This window comes from Coturnix japonica, chromosome 4 (assembly GCF_001577835.2).
Source record: "Coturnix japonica isolate 7356 chromosome 4, Coturnix japonica 2.1, whole genome shotgun sequence".
In the NCBI taxonomy this organism is placed as follows: Eukaryota; Metazoa; Chordata; class Aves; order Galliformes; family Phasianidae; genus Coturnix; species Coturnix japonica.
The window spans coordinates 57,807,530-57,829,818 of record NC_029519.1 but is presented as its reverse complement, the minus strand read 5'-3'; the positions used below and the strand labels follow the sequence as shown (position 1 = coordinate 57,829,818).

At 35.4% G+C, this 22,289-nt stretch overlaps 1 protein-coding gene across 11 annotated transcripts in view; it reads right to left on the bottom strand.

Annotated features, from left to right (window-relative positions):
• Window positions 1-22,289, bottom strand: part of SGCZ (sarcoglycan zeta) — a 348,739-nt gene that overhangs the window by 92,158 nt on the left and 234,292 nt on the right. For 9 of the 11 annotated variants that reach the window (XR_004306978.1, XR_004306979.1, XR_004306977.1 and 6 more), the window contains one exon: window positions 10,796-10,897. The exons of the other annotated variants lie outside the window; for them this stretch is intronic. Coding sequence is in view for 6 of the 9 variants with exons in the window: in XM_032444281.1 (XP_032300172.1) it covers window positions 10,796-10,897 (102 nt within the window). In the remaining 3 variants the exon portion in view is untranslated. The remainder of the gene's footprint in view (window positions 1-10,795; window positions 10,898-22,289) is intronic. 11 annotated transcript variants of the gene reach the window in all.

Genomic DNA, 22,289 nt, shown 5'->3' with positions numbered 1-22,289 from the left:
ACTTGTATTTCTGCTTTTGTCCGTATTGTATAACCTTGACTTGATGGGCAGCCCTACTCAGACTGATGGCAGCAACCCCAGCTGACACTGGAAGAGGACACCAAGGTACTCACATTTATTCTTAGCTAAAGATAGTCTAGACACTATTACAATTCCCTTTTCTAAAACAAATAATGATGCCAACACGGCACATATTCAATTGATACTATTATTATCTACATCTAAAGACTGTGAAAATTTTCACAGTTTAAGAGAGAAAAACAAAATTACATTTTATACAACATAATTCAACTGAAATAATTTCCCAAACTCAACAAAGATACAGTGTCAGACAACTTTTCAAACTACAATAGATCTGTTAAAAAAAGCCCACATACTTTTGGGAATTATTCCTTCACATTTCAAGTATGAAAGTACAATTCTAGATGTCTGAATACAAAACCAGAAGCTTCCAGAGCAGTAAAATAAATATAACTTCACTCCAAAGTAGACAAAATACAGAATAACAAATGCTCCTGCTAAGGATATGTACAATACAAAATGTACCTGCTAAAGTATTGTGGCAGAGCTATAGCAGACTCTGTAATAAACTATTTAATATTTAGAGAAACTTGATAAAGCTAAGCCAGTAATTGCCATTGTTTATGTAGTTAAGGGGCTATTTATATTCATTTTCTGACATTTTAATCATCAAATACTATTCCTTAATTACCTTGTATCTGTATGCAGTGGTGCCTATTTTTGAGAAGAAAGATAGATAAAGAAATTATACAATACTTTTGCAAGTACAACCTTCACTAATATCCATTAGCTCTAAATGTCAACAATTTCATTTTTCTATATATGTTGTAGGATTAGCATACAAAATAATCATAAGATGAAATAGCCTGAGAAACGAGAACAATCATGTTATAATTTGACAGTGAATAAATACTAAACAAGAACTATACCGGTTTATTGTTTTAGGCATAAACACATTTTAGAACTGAAAAGGCAAATTCAATATGTTGCTACATCTGCTTGTGCAGAATGTCTGCAACTGCGAGACATAAAATACCATTCAAAATAAATCTGGGGGGGAGGGGGGGGGGAATAAAAATCTGAAGACTGGAAATGCTTTCACTTGTTCCATCTTATTTGTAAGGCTTGTAATTCTAGAAAAAATCTAAAACTATACTAAGTATTTACCTTCCTAAATCTCTGCTTTTATCACAGAACTTTCACACTACTACTTTTACAGAGAGCTAGAATTACAGAATGATTTGGGTTAGAAAGAATTTTATAGAGCACCTAGTTTCAATCCCCTGCTGAGAACTACTTCCTACTCTCCTACTACCATACTTTTTTTCCCTACAGATTTATTTTAATCTGCTAAAAGTCTGCTCTGAAAATAGGACTGATGGTCTCCATCTTGGTTTCAGCTTTCCTAAGTGTTTATTACTGAAGTTCTAAATTTCTTCAGAATTCTTAATTTTCAAAATACTTTTGGTGGGCTTACACCGAGTGATACTGTTAATGTTTTGTTGTTGTTTTTTTCCTTTCTTGTTTGCTTTTTGTATCATTAAGCTAGAATTAAGCTGTCACAGAGGAAACAAACAAACAAACAAACAAAAAGTCATGCTTTAAAAGACATTAAAACTGAAAAGATTAGTCAGAAACAAATTCAGTCTTCCCAGTCCATTTAATACACCCATTCGTATGAAGATCAGCTCATCTGTGATGTTCCTCCCTAAAAGCTGAAAATAATATTAAATTTTAAAATGGAACTGGAGAAGAGTTTTGTCTTAAAGCATACTTGCAAATTCCTATGTATGTGATTCTGACGTAATACTAAAATAGTTTGATTTGGGCAAAACTCTTGCTAATCATCCAGGTAAACTTCCCAATTTACTTAATGATTTCTAGGCAATAGATACTCAAGTTATCATTTGCATTTGTGATTTGATTTCACTCAAGTGCAAAAATACATTTGAATGAAGTATATAAATACATTCTTACAATAAATAAATGCTAATACAATATACCATATCTGACTTGGATATAGCTAGTTTTCTTAATAACAGATTGTATGGAAACCTTTGGGATTTGTGACTACATCAGTGCTGACAACACACCAGTGTTTTGGCTGTTGCCAAACAGTGCTGTAGAGTAGAATACAGAATGATGTGGATGATTGGGAAGATAAACTATACTATTAGTTATAACAATGATAAAATGCTAGATATGCAAAAGCTTAGGAGGAATTTGACAAGGCAAGTTATCTGTACAATGTTCACACACACAAAGGGCTGGGTTTCATAAAGAGAGCTGCATAAAAATTCCATCTGGAGGAAAATGGTGTTTTGGCATGGTTATGGATAATAAAAGGAAAAAGTATAGTCAGCTACAGGCCTGCATAAACAGAAAAACACGGGGGAGGAGGGGTAGGGGAGAAAGGAGGGAAGCGGACATGGACCAGCAGTAAAAAATACAGGGAGTTTTCCTTGTCGGCAAGGAAAGGTTACTGTGAATTTCAATGACAGGGAACTGATAGGAAGATATCAAGGAAAAAAACACTGTAATAGTTAAAATTGTTTTAGACATCTCCCTTAATCTCTCTGCTGAAACTAGAAGCTACGACTGTGCGAATGACATCCAAGAGAAGGGAGGAGTGCAGGGAGAAATGAGTATAGTATAGTGATACAATGTTTGAGGGACATATGGTGACTGAGCAAAAAATATAGCCTGCGGAAACATAGCAGTAATGAAGAGATTTTAACTAGAAAAGCTGTAGAAATTGAGAAAGACGGACCACTGTGCAGTGTAAGTGGAACTGAATATCCTGAATATATGTTGTCTGTTTAAATTGCTTTTTAAAGTTATAAAGCACAGCCTGGCTTCCTCAGCTATGAAAGTAAACAAGCCTACATTGGATTGCATTAACAGAAAATATACCTCTCAAGAGTAGACGATTGCTTTAAAGACAGTTTTTTTTTGTTTGTTGTTTTTTATTATTGTTTTACCTATCCAACATTTCACATATTTAAACAATAAGAAAAGATTTGCAGATCTGTTGAAAACCTAGTAGAATCTAACAATTTCAATAGAAACCATGTGGCGAGAAGGATGTGAAGTCTAAATCAATGCAGAAAATAAAACAAAAGCAACCAGATAGCCAACACCACTTAAGGTTTTAGACACAAGAAGTTATTTTCTTTATTTGGAAATTTTTCTCTGCTTATAATTTTCTTCAATGTTCTGTTAAGTAAGCAAGCCAGAACAAGTCTATATCAAGACATATATGCTAGATTAAGTCTTCTAGAAGATAGGCAAAGTCTTATAAAAGCCATAATCCGCCAATTTTTTTTCATTTAATAGTGACATTTATTGACTCATTTTGAACTCCTGCTTTGAAATTCCTAACCATTCATCTTCACCTGCAACTGAATAGGTGAAAAGTAGTGCAGAGGGTCTGGTGCTTTTTGGTGTTCCCACACACTGTTATAAGCCCATGAATACAACAGTGAAATAAAGTGGTTTTCTAGTTGTAGCCAGCACACTTGCATCACCAAAGTCTGCTATGATTCAGTTAACGTATAGTCAGGCTAACAAAACTCCATTTCCAGCCCAATCCAACCTTGTACAATGAATCCTCAAACAGTCAGAAAACACTGTATGCTCCTTACAATTCCATACTTAATGCAGATAGAAGAGAAATAAAAAACCAATAAAAAATTGCCAGGGAATGGCAATTATGTTTTTCTTTTGCCCCAGAGTATTCAACAGCAAAATTATGAGCTCTTGAAGCATTTCAGGTCAGTCAGTTGCAAAACACCAGTAGCTAGGTAAGAGTAGAAAGATAAGCTGAAAATCTAAAACAGAGATGAAGAAGGTCTGTCTCTCATCCAGAGTTTGAAGCTGAGCAGTGAATCCTGAAGCATTATTTATTTATATATCATTTTCTCCTCTCTTTTCCTTTCTATATATAAAGTCAAAACTGATTGAATCATAGAATTATAGAATCACAAGGTTGGAAAGGACCTACAGGATCAACTAGTCCAACTGTCCTCCCTTTACCATACCCACAGAAAACCACTAAACCGTATCTCCTAGCTCCCTATCCAGACGCCTCTTGAACACTGCCAGGGATGGTGACTCTGCCACCTCCCTGGCAACCATTCCAGTGCCTAACCACTCTCTAAGAGAAAAAGTTCTTTCTTATATCCAGTCAAAACCTCATCTGATACAACTTGTGGCCATTTCCTCGGGTCCTGTTTGTTGCCTGGCAGAAGAGGCCTCATCACAACCTCCCTTCAGGAAGTTGTAGAGTGCAATGAGGTCTCCCCCTGAGCCTTCTCTTCTCCAGGCTAAACAATCCCAGCTCCCTGAGCCACTCCTAATAAGACTTGCGCTCCAGACCCCTCACAAGTTTTGTTGCACTTCTCTGGACACGTTCCAGGGCTTTGATGTCTTTCTTGTAGTAAGGAACCCAAAACTGAACACAATACTCCAGATGCAGCCTCACCAGAGCTGAGTTCAGAGGGATAATTATCTCTCTGCTCCTGCTGGCCACACTATTTCTTATACAGGACAGGATGCTGTTGGTCTTCTTGGCCACCTGGGCACACTGTCAGCTCATGTTCAGCCGAGCATCAACCAACACCCCCAGGTCCCCTTCCTCTTCACAGTTATCCAGCCACTCTGCCCCAAGCCTATAGCGCTGCATGGGGTTATTGTGGCCAAAGTGTAGGACCCAGCACTTGTTGAACCTCATCCCATTATCTTCAGCCCAGCAATTCAGCCTATCCAGATCCCTCTGGACAGCCTCCCTACCCTCAGGCAGGTCAACACCACCTCCCAACTTGGTGTCACCTGCAAACTTACTGAGGGTACACTCAATCCCCTCACCTAGGTCATCAATGAAGATGTTAAACAAGATGGGCCCTAGAACTAACCCCTGGGAGACACCACTTGAAACGAGTCACCAGCCGACTCCATTAACCGCTACCCTCTGGGCACAACCCTCTAGCCAGTTCCTTACCCAAAGAAGGGTATACCTATCTAGGCCACGGGCAGCCAGTTTCCTCAGGAGAATACTTTGAGAAACCGTGACAAAGGCTATGCTGAAGTCTAGGCAGACTACATCAACTGCCTTACCCTCATCTTACAGCCTGGTCACCCAATCGTAGAAGGAGATGAGGTTGGTTAAGCACGATCTGCCTTTCATCAATCTATGCTGTCTGGGCCTGATCCCCTGGATGCCACACATATGCCATGCAAATAAGTTGATCAAGTAACATATACATAATTTAAACTAATTTCAATTCTGGAAAACATTTAAATTTTATCTATTTTAGTATGAGCTGAATATTTCATCACTCAAGTGTAACATGTAACTTACTGAGCACAATATGGAAAATAAATAAATAAATAGATACAAATAATTCATTATAAATTATTTGTTTTATATCAACACAGGCAAAAGCAACAGAAACAGACTGAAGGGCAAGCTGGAAGAAACCTCCTGCCATTAACACTATGCTGCTTCGGTTGAAGAATTAACATGACTTGTTAAGAAACATAGAAAGAGTGAACCTAATACCAGAGAAAGGTCTGGATTATAGCAGTGGGTGTTTTTTTCATTTTAATTTTATCGTTATTGTGAAGAAGCTTTAGTAATTGTATACTCTTGTGGAAGTGTTAATATTTCTTTAACTGAAGTATTTTGACAAGATTGTCAATGCTTTAATTAGACTAATAACAAAAAACTGGATGTGTGTGTATGCATGTGTTTATTTAGTCTACATAAATCACAGTTATTCAGTCTGCCTCCCTGCCTTTGAGGCTTGGTTGTAATTTCAACACAACATCTTGAAGAAGCTAATTTAGTCATGCTGAAAATTTAATCACACATTATCCTTGTATTTTATTCTGTAAGTAATTTCTTGACTTCAAAAACTGCAATGAAAGACCACAGATTGTCTAGCATGCTGACAATGGATGACAATAAACAAACATGCGATTTACAGAAGCGGTCATCTCTGTTGATAAATCTGTAGGAAATGTTTACATTTATGTAACAGTTTGACATTTGTACACTCTTGTTTTGATTTGCATGTGTGAGGCTTACACTGAAAATATTAGAGCACAGGCTCCACCATTTCTTTAGGAATCACTACAAAGTATTTTTTGGAACTACTCTTGTATTCCAATCCTCACAGTGAGCTAGCATTAGACTGATGCATTAGCATTAGACTAACAGCAGTTTTAAATATTAAAATATGATGTTTGATATGAGTGGAGATGCTCTGTAATTCAGTCATATACGAAAATAGATTGTATACTGGTGGAATGACATGCTGGTTTTCTGGTTTTGTACCTTGTCGTTTCACTGATCCTGACATCAACAAAATATCAACGTTTGTATCACCAAACCCTACAATATGCTTATGCTGATTTATACCAAAAAATAATTTTGAAAGAGACTAGCTAATCACGGGGGAGGGAGAGGGGAACATACAGAATTAGGTAGTTCCTGAAAGTCTCTATACTTTGATCTGCAAAGAAAAAGAAAGATATGTTTCTGACAGAGAATAAGCTTTTTGCTAAGAAATTCAACCTTACTCTCTGTGGAAAAAGAAGAAAAAAATAAAAAAAGAAAACTATGATAAAATATTCACTCATTCCCAGTACATGCCCTGTTCAAGTTCTGTGTGAGATTTCTACTTACACCATTAAAACATTCATGGACTGAGCATCATGCAACCATCAAAAAAAAAAAAAAAAAAAAAAAAAAAAAAAAAAAAAAAGGACAGAAAAGACTAGACATGCATTTAAAACCTTTCTAGTAGCATTTGTCCCCTTTCAAAAACTATAAATCATATATTGAATTAAGTAGTTACATCCAATCTTCAGGCAGCTTGTGGCCTGGTCCCACCCACCATGAAGCCTACCCCCGCCCTGCACCATCAAAAAGGCAGCTCTCCCAAACAAGTAGCCTGGTCTAGGCCCAGGTGCACAGCCATTGCTGGGGAACAACCAAACATCAGCGTGCTAATAATGCTGCATGAGCTGAAACCATGGCACAGAGCGGCCACAGTACAGTCCTAGCTTGAGTTACGGCAAAAGAAATCTCTAATGAGCACACTGACAACACACAAAGAATTGCAAACACTTTCCTAAAACCAGTTTTGCAAACAGTCAGATATTTAATGAGTTTATATTTTTGCTCCTTTTTGGTTGCTGTTGTTTAAACAACAATTTTAAAATTTCATTTATATAGGTTAACTACATGATACATTTCATATGTGGCTCACAATAATTCCTCTTCACTCAAGGCAGCCCGGGCAAGCCGGAAGGTTGGGTATCCATGCTCTGAACCATATATATAGTTAGAAATACACTTCAACTCATAACTTAATCCTCCAGAGGTGTAAATGCAACTACTCTACTTCTGTTTGAACATGGACAGATTTTTGCTTAGGCTAAATAGTCATTTCATTGCCTGTCCTTGTATGTCTTTTTTAGTTTTAATGTTTCTTTTTTGCTCCTCCCAGTCTGCCACATGTAAGACATAAAATAAAGCAGCCAGACCAACCACAGCATGTGAACTCACAAACATGGCTATTGTAAGCAGAGAATTATCACCTCATCATCTCATGTATTTAGTCCAGCATACCTCTTTTTTTTTTTTTGTAGATGCTGATTTGTTGGTTTTAACTTTTTTTTGTTGTTGTTTGTTTGTTTGTTTGTTTTTTTCCTCAGTACTATCCTGATATTGATACACAACATACTTGGAATGTAATACTTCTCTATCAGTGCAAATCAATTGAAATCTTGGATTCCACAAACCTTCTAGACAACTAACTCCTCTTTTTTTGTATTCAGACTATTTACACCCAGTCTCCCATAGTGCTTGAGAAAACTAGAATCAATTGAAAACATCAGTATAGCAATGGCTCTCAATAAAACTCCTCCTTTTATAAATAATGGAGAGCTTACTGGGGGTGGGGGGGAATAAAAATAGAAATTTCCCACTATTAAAACCATGATTATTCATCCCAACAGAATGTTAAATTTTACCAGAAAATCCTTGCAACATCAGCAAGACAGCAAACTGGGAATGATTATTAAGTTAAGCTTTTCAACTTAAGACTCTTGTCTGTAGAGTCTTGATTTAAAATATTCCCTGATTCAGATTTCAGAATCTAATAAAAATAGCTAGGTAAGCCATCTAAGAAGTTTTAAGATTTAACATTTTTCTGAGTTCTATTCATCTCCAGGTAGCTTATAGGATTAAAGAAGTGAAATGTCCTAAACTGGCCCTAACATGATACCATGCTTTACCAATTTTTTTTTTTTTTAACACTTGTGTCATAAATAATATATACTTCCCAATATTATTTTTTCCTATAATGCGAATGTGTTTCTGTTCAGGGAATACTTAAACACAGGCTGAACTTACAATAAAAAAATAAATAAATAAAATAAATAAAAATTAAAAAAAAAAAATCAAAGAACAGTCCAAACAACCTGTTTAGAATCATAACATGAATTATTTTAAAGGAAAAAAAAAAATGTTTAGCAGCTACATATCTTTGCTTCTCAAGAAATGTAACTATCTAACAAGGCAGTCTTCACCGTCTTTAAGTAAACATTGCTTTGTATTCCCATGCAAACACTGCATGTTTTCCAAAAACAACTACCACACATCTTTCGGTAAGCAGCAATGCTGTGATGATACATTCAATAAAGTATATGAGACTAACTGTGACCCACCTTCCTGCATGCCACCAGGGAAAGGGAAGTATAAGAAATGACACAAAATTGTGTGAGAATTACTTTTAAGTAAAATCATACTCAACAGAAGATCCATCTCATAAGTGACAGATTTATGTTCCCTCTGTTTTTCAATAAAAAAGGATTTTTAAAAAAATGCAACCTTCACTTTTATTTTTATTATTTTTTAAAAGAATATTATAATCACAATGACCAAGGAATCTGCTTCATCTCCTTGCAAACAGCTTCTCAATTGTATTTTTTAACCACTTAGATCTATTAATTGTATTTCCAAATGGGGGGCATCTTCTACACATACATAAATTGCCTTACTTTGAAGGAATATAGTACATTCTCACACATCAAAAATTTCCTCTGCTATGGCTGAACTCTTGAGCACTGAAGGACAATGAAAGCTATGCCTTTGTGAATTAACAGCACAGCATCCCAGCAATTTATTTATTTTTAAATAGAGCAATTTAAGAAAATGAGTGGATAAAAATTTTAAGAACAGGTTAGTTTCACAATCCAGCCTTTTAAAAACACAATGTAAGTTATTTCTGCCATCTAATCTTTCTCAGTGGTTAGCTATGAGGATGCTGGGCAGAGTATAACTACCTACGCTGGTGTCTCTACAGCAGTCCTACAATGGAATCCTTAAATTAAGTTTCCGTGCTCTGAAGAAACACAGACTTACAGACTTCTAAAGGCAGAGACCAGTAGCATTACAATCCCTGCAAACATGCTTTAGAAAACTGATAGGAGATCCAGAAGCAAAAGTAATGAAGTGAAGAAACCTAAATGATCAAAAGGATGTCAATAATGTGCTAGACATGAGGATCTTCAGTGAAAAAGAAGGAAGCTCACTGGAAAGGAAAGCGAAATCCAGTCACTAAGAGAAAATGAACATATTGTAGTGTGGAAAAAAAGAAGCTACATGTCCTTAATAGTGAGAAGCATAGTAATCACTAGTCTTTCTCTGAGTTTGGCTTTATTTGAGACTCAACAGACATCTGGTTGTTACTTCATGTTGTTCATTTGTAATTACAGTAACAGAAAGAGAGGTAAGGATTCAAAATCATGTAAAACATCCTACGTAGAACAAAAAAGTAAGGGACTTTGGATGAACACCTTCCTTACAAGATTCAGACAAAAGCAAAAAGAATGGATTTCTAAAGGACTGTAAATGATGGTTATAACTAAATAATAACAGTAAACAAACAAACAAATAAATAAATAAATAAATAAATAAATAAAAGTAAAAAAATCCAGGCAGGAAGGATGATGTAAATTACATATGTGAAGAGTAAACCACAGTACAGATCTCACTGACAATGCTGAAGGCCAGCTCCCTTTGTGAATACAGCAGGAGACAAGCTGGTTAGAAAACTCCTGAAATACTTTCATTAAAGAAGTAATTAGGGCAGAGTCTGCTCCAGATTTTACTCTAATTAATAGAAAAGAAAGAGCTAAGAAAGTGAAGACAGAGAGGAAACATGCTTGAGATTGGTCACAAAAGGATAGAGTTCTCAGAAATCAGATTAGATAGAAAATAACTAGAACTAAAGGCAAAGTATTTCAAGAAGGCATACTTCAGTAAGAGGAATTTCAGAGAAAATTTCCTGGGAGTCTTGTGTAAGGGGAAAATGGAATTACATTGTAACGTTATTTCCTTAATGAACCAGTTTACTCAAAGGAGAAGAAAAAGCTCCTGATAGATACTGAAAGCATATTGACATTTTTTTACTTTTTTATTTTTATTTTTTTAATTTCTCTTTCAGTCAAAAGAACAACATAACTGGTTCCCTGTTTTAACTGGTGCTCCAGAGACAGATAAAGGATTAAGATCCAGCAGGGAATGAATGAATGCATTTGAGAATACTTGCATATGGTAGGTATTTTCAAATCAGCTAAGTAAAACAGTTTTTATTCTAAGTATAAAAAATCTGCAAGCCATAAATGATTAGCTAAAATACGTCTACAATAGTGACAAAGCTCAAAGCAGCCAAGTGCAGCAATCCCTCATTTCCCCACTTACTCCATGTTGGCTCAGACTGTGGGGCAGTTTTTCTGCATTTGAAGGGGATTCCTTTTGGATGAATTTAAACCAGAAGTTCTGTTCAAAGTGCAGCAACAGTCTCTAAAAGGAACAGAAAGGTCCCAATCAATGTATGATCTGCAGCACAAGCAAGTCCCACAGCAAGTAACAAGTGAACATGCTCTGACAGAATACTCTCAAACCACAAAGAATTCCCGTGTTCCTACTTGTACCACTTGAAAGGTAAAGGTCTTGTAACCAGGTCACATAGATGCCAAGACTATCTACAGACTATCTACTTTTGTTTTTCTTTCTTCTACTACAGAATACTTTCATCAATACTTTCCTGTGTATTTTGTTTGTTTGTTTAAAGCAAACAATGACAACATTCTGCAATTTTTTTCTACACAGTGGTAGGATCAACTTCAGTCTTGCAAAAGATTCAGTATAATCATATAAGTATATATAATGCCAGATCATGGTCAGTGGTTTCAGCTATGCCCCCATGTGTTTTTAAGTTCTGCATCATCGTCCCTACAACTCATCATTTCCATCTGTCCAAACTTTGTATAACCTCTCTCATCTACCCACTTCTTCCTCATGCAAATGAGGATCAGAGAGGCCAGAATCACTTTCATGGTGTCCTGTCCAGCATTTGGCACTGCCAGAAGACTTCTCCCAAACTGAGCCCTAATGAGGCCAATACCCAAATTCAGAGTCAAGAAGAAACAGGTACCGCATTTTATGTGCAATTCAACAACAAAAAATAAAGCCTACTTCCTTGATAAAGGTCATAAGAGTACCAGCCTATTGTTGTTATCACTACAAAATAGTCCAAAGAATGCTCTGGTGTTTGATGAGAAAAGCCTATAAACCTGAAAGCAAAAGTTTGCAGGATAGCTACAAACAAAAGTTTGTAGGACAGGGATGTTTGTTCCAGGGGACCAGATTAACAATAAATAAATATGCATACCTGTAGTTTAGGTGTTGGGTACCTGGCACAAATTGCTATTTTTAATGTATCCATTCCTAATTCTTCTTTCTTTTTTTTTTTTTTTTTTTGTATTAGTTTTCACTACATAGATCCCAGTTACACAGTCTATGTACACAGATTTTATTTTTTTTTTAAAGGATGAATGAAAGCAAACTGTAAAGATGAAAACCAGAAAGGCAGAATTGGTATATAACTTTTAAAAGGCAAAACAATGGCAATAGAGATCAACCTACCTTGAATTCTTAAAATATTATGAACCCTATATCAGAATAGATAGTCAGACTTTCTGTAGGCAGTTGGAGGCTGACCATGATATCAATGAAATGAAAAGCAATGAAAAAGCCATGACATTTTTTTTTCTATATCTGAATAACAATGGGCAGTGCAGACACACATTAAACAACTAAAGTAAAAAATGACCTATGAGGCAGGTCTAAACTTGATGGTATTATATACACTGGAGAAGGGGAACTGAGCAAGCAGACACAATCAGAATCTTAAAATATGAAAACACTTTCTTCATGCCTACTGATTAGATAGCAAACAATGAGATTAAAATAAAGAAACTAGAATCACATGGAAATTAGAAGAACATTTTGACTTTAAGAACTGGAAGAAGAAGACTCTACCTGTTTTTGCAATATTGAATCATGAAAAAATATTTTGAACTTTTTGAATATGTATTTCTGTAAGAATGATGTACAATTAAAGCTACATTGCTGTAGAGGAGAAATACAGGAGGCTTTTGGAAGTCTTTTCCTGACAGCCTATTGTTATTTTAATGTTTCCACACAGAGCCTACTACACAATTACACAGTACATGCCTATTTCACTGATCAGCAAAATGCATACACACTTAGATTATTAAAAGCCTACACAAATGTTTAGCCCTTGTGTTTCAGAAATGCGACAAACTGATAATCTTACTGGATTGCAAAAACACAAAGTAATTGTTTTTAGTCTTGATAAGTAACAAAATTCAAATCATTGTTTGATTTTTGTTTGTTTGTTTGTTTTACAGCAGTAAAATGTATGTACAGTAATGGAATCAACACAATTTCTATTTCACATACAGGCAGTTTGAGAATGCCTACTCTACTGTAGAGCAGTTACATATGCAATAGATTATTCATGTCAGTATTGTAATGCATTCATTTATTCATATTCCTCATAATTCACAGAAGGGTGAGCATGCTCCTTTATTAGTTATAGGAGATATAGAAAGACACTCCCTGAAAAACTGAGCTAACCATAGATAACAGACCAGAAACAATAAAGGTGAATTGAGTAGTGTTGTCTGCCTCTAATGCAGTGACACTCTTTGACAGATGAATTTGGTTAAGCGAACACAGCATAGTCTACCCAAAGACCACAAATTCAGGACAAATATCAGATTTAGCTATAAAATTAGGCTCCCTAATGGTGACACACGAAGCAAAAAAATACAAAAATGTTCTATGAACAAAGACTCTTAAAGAGATTAAAGTAAGAAACCGGGAGGAAGATAAAGGAGATTTCTATGGGAAAACTTTCATTAGAAGAGAGTGGACATGCTATGGCATTTAAGAAAGGAGAAAAAAACAAAAAACAAAGCCCTAGTGAAGACATTTCTTTATTCACTTCAAGAAAACCATATCCAACTGCTTATATAGACAGCATCTGGGGAACAAAGAAAGAGAAAGCTTGGGTCAGCAAGGGAAGAACAAAATCACAGAATCACAGAATTGTAGGGGTTGGAAGGGACCTCTAGAGATCATCAAGTCCAACCCCCCTGCCAAAGCAGGCTCCCTTCACCATGTCACACAGGTAGGCATCCTGGCGGGTCTTAAATATCTCCAGAGAAGGAGAATCCACCACCTCCCTGGGCAGCCTGTTCCAGTGCTCCGTCACCCTCACTGCAAAGAAGTTCTTCCGCACATTCGTGCGGAACTTCCTATATTGTACTTTCATCCCATTATCCCTAGTTCTGTCCCCACGCACTACTGAAAAGAGACCAGCCTCACCACTATGGCTCCCACACCTCAGGTATTTATAAACCTGGAGCAAATCCCCTCTCAGCCTTCTTTTTTCAAGGCTAAACAGACCCAGTTCCCTAAGTCTCTCCTCATAGGGGAGATGCTCCAGGCCCTTCACCATCTTAGTGGCCCTCCGCTGGACTCTTTCCAAGAGATCCCTGTCTTTTTTGTACTGGGGAGCCCAGAACTGGACACAATATTCCAGATGAGGCCTCACCAGGGCAGAGTAGAGGGGAAGGATCACCTCCTTTGACCTTCTGGACACACTCTTTTTAATACACCCCAGTATGCCATTGGCTTTTTTGGCTACAAGGGCACACTGCTGGCTCATGGTCAATCTGTCGTCCACCAGGACGCCCAGGTCCCTCTCAGCAGAGCTCCTCTCCAGCAGGTCTTCCCCCAGCCTGTACAAAACTGATACAACTCTTCATTTATTAAAAAAATAATTATGAAAATTAGTTTTTGTACACTTGCCCCTCAAAGTGAATTATTATACATCTCTTTTGGTCTGTCATCACTATTCACTGCAACCACAATCTAGTAATCTGTTGTCAAATTGATTACTGTTCTTTTGTTTTACCGCTCTAAAAGAAATTCAGATGCTTACAAGGAGGTTAAATAAATACTCTTGTAGTAATTTCCAACAATTTTCTGTTTCAAGATATTTCCTTGGTGTATTGAATAGGTACACTAGGGTATGGAGGGAAAAAAAAAAAACAAACAAAAAAACACACAAACAAAAAAATGAGTGGCACAGCACCAGAAAAGTAATCATAAATCTTTAAGGTCTTAAATGTACGATTTTTACTGAATGCAATATGAAGGTATTTTGTTCTAGTGATAAATAGAAAACTAAAAATTATTTTTTTTTCCTCCAAGCTCCTGATTTTGATGCCATGAAGTGTTAAATGAACTCAGTTGCATCAAGAATGTAAAGAAGTTTGGAAAGACAAATTTCATTTTGATTCATTTTTCATTAGCTAGTCTCATACGAGTAACTGATAATCACTAAATAAAGCGTATGTTCATTATAACCCACCACCCGCTGTAGGAAGAAAGCTGCATTTTCATGTTATTTGTTAACTCACAGTAAGTGAGGATGCATTTAGTTATGATGAGATGAATTAATGCACCCACTGGACTACATGGGGGGGGGGAGGGGGGGGAAAGAGCAGCGGAGAGGGAATCAAACTACCCAGCAAAGCAAATATTAACACATTTCTGTAGTAAATAAAACTTTATGTTATAACAAAAAAAAACAAAACAAAAAACAAAACAACTTCTCTTTTTGTCCTTTAATCTCCAACAGGCATACAGTTTACTACATTTCTCAAAAAATCTGATAACTTATCTTTACAGAGTCAGAGCTTAAATATGTGTTACAGTTCTAAGATTAGAATCTATGTTTGCATGTATAAGAAATTAGACTGAAACAAGAACAATAGGAAAGGGTGCTAAAAGTTACATATTATGTATAGGTCAAGCATTGTTTTCTTCCACACCTGTATACCACAAAGCCTCAAGCTTTAAATAACTAAAAATTTTTGGCAGGTTCATCTGTTTTATCATTCCTGTTGGCACAAGTTGAATTTACCACATTCATCTGAAATAAATAATGTGTCGTTTTATTCGATTAATTTGTGTATTGACATCTGTGTATGTCAAAATTAATGACTTTTTAATGGCACTGCATGCTAAAGATTTACTCTAAATACTGAGGGAAAAAGGCACAGATTTAGAAGTGACCGATATGACAAAGTTATAAATATTAATATACATAATATTGACACACACAAAAGAATAAAAATAGTTTTGTCTCCCTCTTCCTTTCATGCTGGGAAGGAAAGGAGAACAGTAAATCCAGAAATTTTATTTGCTTGTTTTATATAAAATCTGTAAGGAGTCTGCATAGTGCCTGTTTTCTTTAAACATCTTGCTGGAAACAACAGAAAAGTGAAAGAGAACAGAGTGGGTATCGCATCACCTTGGTATTATATATGTACAAACATAAAACACAACAATATTCTTCCTTACATGTAGTTTTTAATTTGAGATACTTCTCTAAATTCTAGCTGCAAACCAGGACAGAAACACACTCCCTTCTTCAACTTCAAAAAGCACACTACATGAGACAAAGAATTATTGTTAAAATAGTATAAACATTTTCCTTCTATACTTTGTGTCTTAGAAATAATACATACCAAAAAGCCTTCAGCCATTTGAGTCTGCAAACTTGATATGATTAAAAATCTATTAAGATAAAGACTAATGGCAGACAGTTCTTAAGATACTTAGAGCAAAGGGACTGAAAGCAGTCTTTCCCCCCAGTCTCTGCCAAAATATAATATTGCATTTGTATATAAATTATGTGATGTCACAGCAATGAGATTCAGTTTTATCAAGTAAATCGCAATACAACTCCATAGCTTTTAAATAGATTTAATTACAAGATTAATATACAAGATATATATATATATATAGATAGATAGATAGATATATAACAAGGTTAATACATTAAAAGAAGATGCTTAGATTCTAGAGATGAGCATAACAGATGGATAACAGATGGAGTTTGGCCTGCTAAATCTGCATTTCTCACAGAATCACCCAGGTTGGAAGGGACCTCAAGGATCATGAAGCTCCAACACTCCTGATCCGGTGGAGGACATCACTTGTTACCAGCCTCCACCTGGACATAGAGCCATTGATTACCACCCTCTGCAGGTCTTTAAACCAAATTCTTATCCATTGAGTGGTCTTCCCAACAAATCCACATCCCTCCAATTTGGAGATGAGGATGAGGTGAGGGACCAAATTCTCACCCATATTTATCTCACCATGAATCTCTGTAGTTGTTTCATAACTGTAACTTGTAATTCAGCTGTGACTAAGATCCAGTACTTGCTACTACTTCATTTGATCATCTTTTCATTCTTTGTTATTATTTAGTAATGATTTTGATACAGATTAAAGTTATCAGGTTTCAAAAACCTAGTGGACTAACTTTGGTTATATGTAATCTCTTTAATTTGTAAGGAGCTCCAAAAGGCTTTAAACTTGCATTTGTCCTTACTGTCTTTAGGGAAAAGCAACAGGATTTCAAGTAGAGTTCATTTGCTTTTGTTTTCATTTGTTTTTGAAACGTCTCCACCTGCATGAGAAATGAGGCTTGAAGTAAGATCCTCTTGAAAATAATAATAAAAAAATCCTACACATTACAGTGCAATCATCAGTTATTTCCATCACAACGTGTTCTTTATATTAAATTTCAAAATATTTTGTTAGATTATTTTTGGTTGATATTTAGAAGCAGTTTAAAATATAGAACACTACAAAGATTATGTATCTTATTCAGCATAATATAACAACTAACATGGAGGCTTTTGTAAACACTGATCTGTATTCAATCTCCACTCTCCTTAGGAAAACACTTCAGTCAATTTTACACAGACAACAGGAGTAGAAAATTTCAGTGTAGCTAATAATACCTCTGATTCTCCTATGATTGCAGAAATAGCTTAGTAAGTTCAACAGCTTATATCTAAGAACCACCCACACTATCTGATCAGCAAGAGACCTCTGTAAAGAAAGTGTGCGATGCTCCTAACTTCAGAATGCAATTTAATTCAGAATCATTCTTCTCCACTGTTTCATCATTTTTTATATAAACTTTTTGACATGCTTGTCTAACGCATGAAATTCTAACACATATATACATTTATCTTGGCCAACTGAGATCCGCTGACTGTATTTATTGAAATTGAGAAATCATATGCCCTTCTAAAGAAAAATTAAATATAACATGCAGTCAAAATTGCCTTTAAAACATTTCTCTAGAGATATATGCTTACCTAGTTCATCCCTATTTGGACTATGGAAAAACTAAGCCTTGAGTAAAATTATTTAGAAATTGAGAGTTTGTCCAGAGGTAGGAAAAAAAAGAAAGAAAAAAAAAGGAAGAACACCCCAGAAAGATCTCCACAATGAGAGTATCCACTTTGGATTCAAAAGAAAGCAAAACCTTTCATTTTTATTTCCTTAAAATTCTCGCTCAGAATAAATTCTCCCTGATATAAGGAGATTACCTTTGTTTCCAGTTGAATGGTTTTCTGACAGGCTTTACAACATTTGTCTTTGTTATGCTGTAGTTTCTTAGACAGTAATTCAAAATATTCACTGCAGTAGCTTTTTGAACATGACTAGAGATGTGTCTAGAGATGAGGAATTTAGAACATTCCTAAGTACTGGAACAACAAGGTCTCATAACCTTTGAAAGTAACTGTACGGATAACTTGGAAAATGTGTCTAAACCACTACACTGTCACTTTCTTTTGCTTTTTTTTTTTTTTCTTTTTTCAGAAAAAAAAATGATCTGGAACATTTTAAAATGCACATATTCTAAATTAATTCTATATGCAAGAAAAAGTCTAGATAACCATTAACAGGAAAAGAAAATATAATGTTAGGAAAGGTGGAATCCAGGGAAAAAAGAAACATCCATTTGGCCACCAGATAAATAGGGCAGTACTTATTAATTTGCTGAACAAACTGTAGCCAGCTAAAAGCAATTTGTTCCAGGCATTAATGAGTGCTGTACTGCCCAATGTTTGGTTCAAGAAATCTACAGATTATACTAAATGAGGAAAAGTTGCAAGCAGGGTTGAACAGCAGAGCTTTCAAAGGAAATCTGGTGGCAGGGACAACAACCACTTCAGGATTCCTACTGGGACAAACATAGTTACATGTTATGTTAAGAACATGCATGATCCCAGGCTGGTGAACATCAAACTGAATTCCAACTCAGTTTGTGCAGAAAAGGATATGGGGATTAATAACAGGCTGAACATGAGAAAACAGCATGCTCTCACCAAGGCCAAAGTGAACACACATTGCCCAGTGCTGGAATGAAGGTCACTAGGAAAGTGGAAAAATAATTCCATCCGTTTTGTCCTGACAAACCCTCATCTGGAACACAATTATCTTTTTTCTATATGCTTACACAAGATCAAGAATGAAGTTTAAAATCAAAGAAAGCCTTGCGTAGGACTGCGAAGATGGACGGGACATATAGGATGATGTTGAGGAACCTGGAGCTGTTTCATCAGGTGAAGAGATGGCTAAGGGGAATACAATGTAGATTTGAACTCAGCAGGGAGCAGTTAAAAACATGTGGAGCCTCAGCAACAAAAATGAAACAAACATTCATCACCACAACCAACAATGTTTTGGAGCCTCAGGCTGAACATTACAAAAACGTTTTCCCAGAAGTTGATTTGGGACTGTAGCAGGTTCATCCTTAGAGTTTGTCAGGACACCAGGTTGTTCACGACTGTTCACGGAGGAGGCTGGACTAGAGCACTCCCACTGGTCTTTTCTGCAGCTTACTGTCACAAGTCTTTGTAACCAAGAAATTACTTTGCAACTATTTACTCAATTGTTGCTTCCTGTAACATTAAAATAATTCAGAAATTGTAAGAGTTCACAAATGGGACAAAGAATGACTACAAAAATGAAGATTTTGCATACAAAGAAATGCTGAAAAAGAGGTTTTTTTTTAAAATTTCAAGAGGGCAAAAAATAACGTGGGATGTAGCATAGATAAACAACTAGAAGAAGAACACAAAAGAGAGACTGCCTCAAATAGCTGCCATTTGATATGAAAATGAAAGACAGAAGCAAAAGTAAAATTAAAACTGAATAAGATGTCTATCTGTACAAATAAATAACAGAAATCTATGTCATAAATCATTATTAAATCCCTGTAATTCAAAATATAGCCCAGGTATTAAGTAATAGAGTTGTGAAGGGAAAGTAGACTGTTAGGATTTAAAAACCTGAGTATTCATGAAGACTTTCTGAAATAAATCCTATGGAGCATTTAGTGCTGGTCACTTGCCAGTGTGGAGGGGTAGACAGTATACTGGCATACCTGGCTTTAAAGAAAAGCTCACAGAAGCAGAATACAAATTATGAAGCAGCTTCTACCTTTTAAAAGCCTGACAGCTAAGAAGTACCTATCTGATGAGACCCTTGGGTTTGATCTGTCATTTTTCCCCCATAATAATAAATCAAGTGATGATACAATTTATTCTATTATGCCTTTTGAAGTCCAGCTGATAGAATAACTTGCTCTTAGCTCCAATACAATACATTATTACTGCCAACTGCTATTTATCACTTCAGATTCTTAGCGGCATTAATTATTTATATGGTAAAGCCAATTCAAATCTTAAAATGTAAAATAAGGACGCAAAGTTTTCTTTGATGTATATGCTTTGAAATTTAAAATCTTCCATTTGGATATGTTTCCAGCTTAAACCCTTCAAATTATAAGAGCTTACAGAAATACTTTGTACAGTTCAATTTAAGTAAAATACCTATTCTATTGGATTACTAGGTAATCCAACATGTTTTGCACCAAGATTAATTATTTGCAATTTACAGAGAGCAACATTAAAGTCACAATTTTTTAGTAAATTCTGTAACAAATTAGAATCACTAATTGTTTTGGTACTTTATACATTGAAACGAAGAGTATGCATGCAAGTATTATCAAGACAAAAAACAAAATCAAAACCCACAAACAGGAACATGACAAAATTCCAAATTCTCTTCATAGATACAGGAAAAGTGATACTTGAAGTTAAAAAGATTGGTTTCATAAAGCATTTGGTGTTCTTGACCATTATACAGAGGTGGCAAAAAGAAAAATCAGTTTGGCTGGCACAGTGGGACAAGTGACAGGTTAAAGTTTAAGTAAATCTAGGCATTCTTCTCTTTAAGTAAACATAATTACTAGATTTATTTATTTATTGATAATTGTATTTAACATTTAGTTTTAGCAGTAATTATGATCTAGGAGGATTAGAGCTTTTCTCTTAACTGTTTTCACTCACTGCAAACCTCTTTTATATTAAGTTGTACAGAGAGGTTAAATCTCACCCTCATCAAGGTGTATTATCTTCTGAGATAATGCATTACAGTTGATGTAGTCTACTGTGGACTATCATTCCTCTCATTCATACATTTGTACCTTCACCCATTATTTCTGATACCTGGGAAAGAATTGTTAACTTTAAACAAGTAGTTAGACCTTTTCCTATTTTATCACCTTCTTTAATATTAATCACCTCAAGCACTCCTCACACATCCAAAATCCTCAGTACAGTCTTCTGAAACATTACTTCGACTTTCTCAGTAGCTATGCCACTTCATAATTAGCAAAGTCCCAAGAATGATCACCTAGAGTCTAATTAAATACTCAGTGTGAACATTTCCTGATTACACACAACTACATTATGCAAAACTTACACCACGCCTATATACCTATTCTTCCCTTGAGTAATTTGTACCAATAGACTTTACTAATACACTTTGCTCCATCCCAGCTTCATTTTCCAACACTTACTATCAAAAGATTATTATTTATCATAATTCTCATACTATATTAAAAAATCCAAATACATTCTACTTGCAGAGTAAAGTCATAAAGAATAATGCTTACACAAGAAACAACCCTTTCCATCAAAAAACTGAGCCTCAGGAAGATCACTGCCAGGTTTTCCCTTTAATTCTGTCACTGCTTTTTTTACCACAAAGCATAGATACTGCCACAAACAAATGCTCCCCAAAATTTCATACATATTAAGAAAAAAAAAAAAGAAAGAAAAAAAAAAACCTAAAAAAAGAAAAAAAAAGAAGAAGAAAAATTTTTGTGACCTGAATTATCAACTTCAGGATAAGCCTGGCTTCATACATGATAGACAAGATCAAAGTACATGTGGAAAAAAAAGAATTATAAGAATTATTACAGCCTGAAAACAAAGAAAATATACCAATAAGATTAACATTAATATACATGTTTAAATTTAAAACTTGATAAAAATAGCCAATATGATTCTTTATTCTAAGACTAAACTGTTGTATTCTCAGTTCTAAGGAAATGTGCTCTTCTCTATTCAGCTGCACATGAATAACCATCATTACTTCAATAAGAATTTACTTCAAAATAAAAAATCCAGAACTTTGCATTAAAAAGTTCACATCATAAACATCTAAACATACTGAATTTACCTAATTTGAAGAACAGCACATTGATGGCAGTTCAGTGAAGGCATTTCTAAGAATGCCTTTCAGTGATTTCTGAACACAACTTGATACCCATCAAGAAAAAGCAAAACCTTTCAGCTACATTTTTGCTTGCTTAATTCCCAAGGGCACGTTAGGCCATACTAATTAAGGCAGTGCTTTACAAGGGCTCCTGCAGCTGCAGGTAATTAGCAATCACTAACAGTAGGGTTTTGATGAGGGTTTAGTTTACTAATGTAAGAAAAAAAAACTACCCAAACCAGACAGTTGTTTTCTTCTTTATTTCTCTAAAACGTAATCCTATGAACAACAGTAATGAATTGTAATTTAGCTTAGATCCAACTGGTCAAGTTATTGAACCTGTCAGTTACATCAGTTACAACAGGTACTTCTCTGT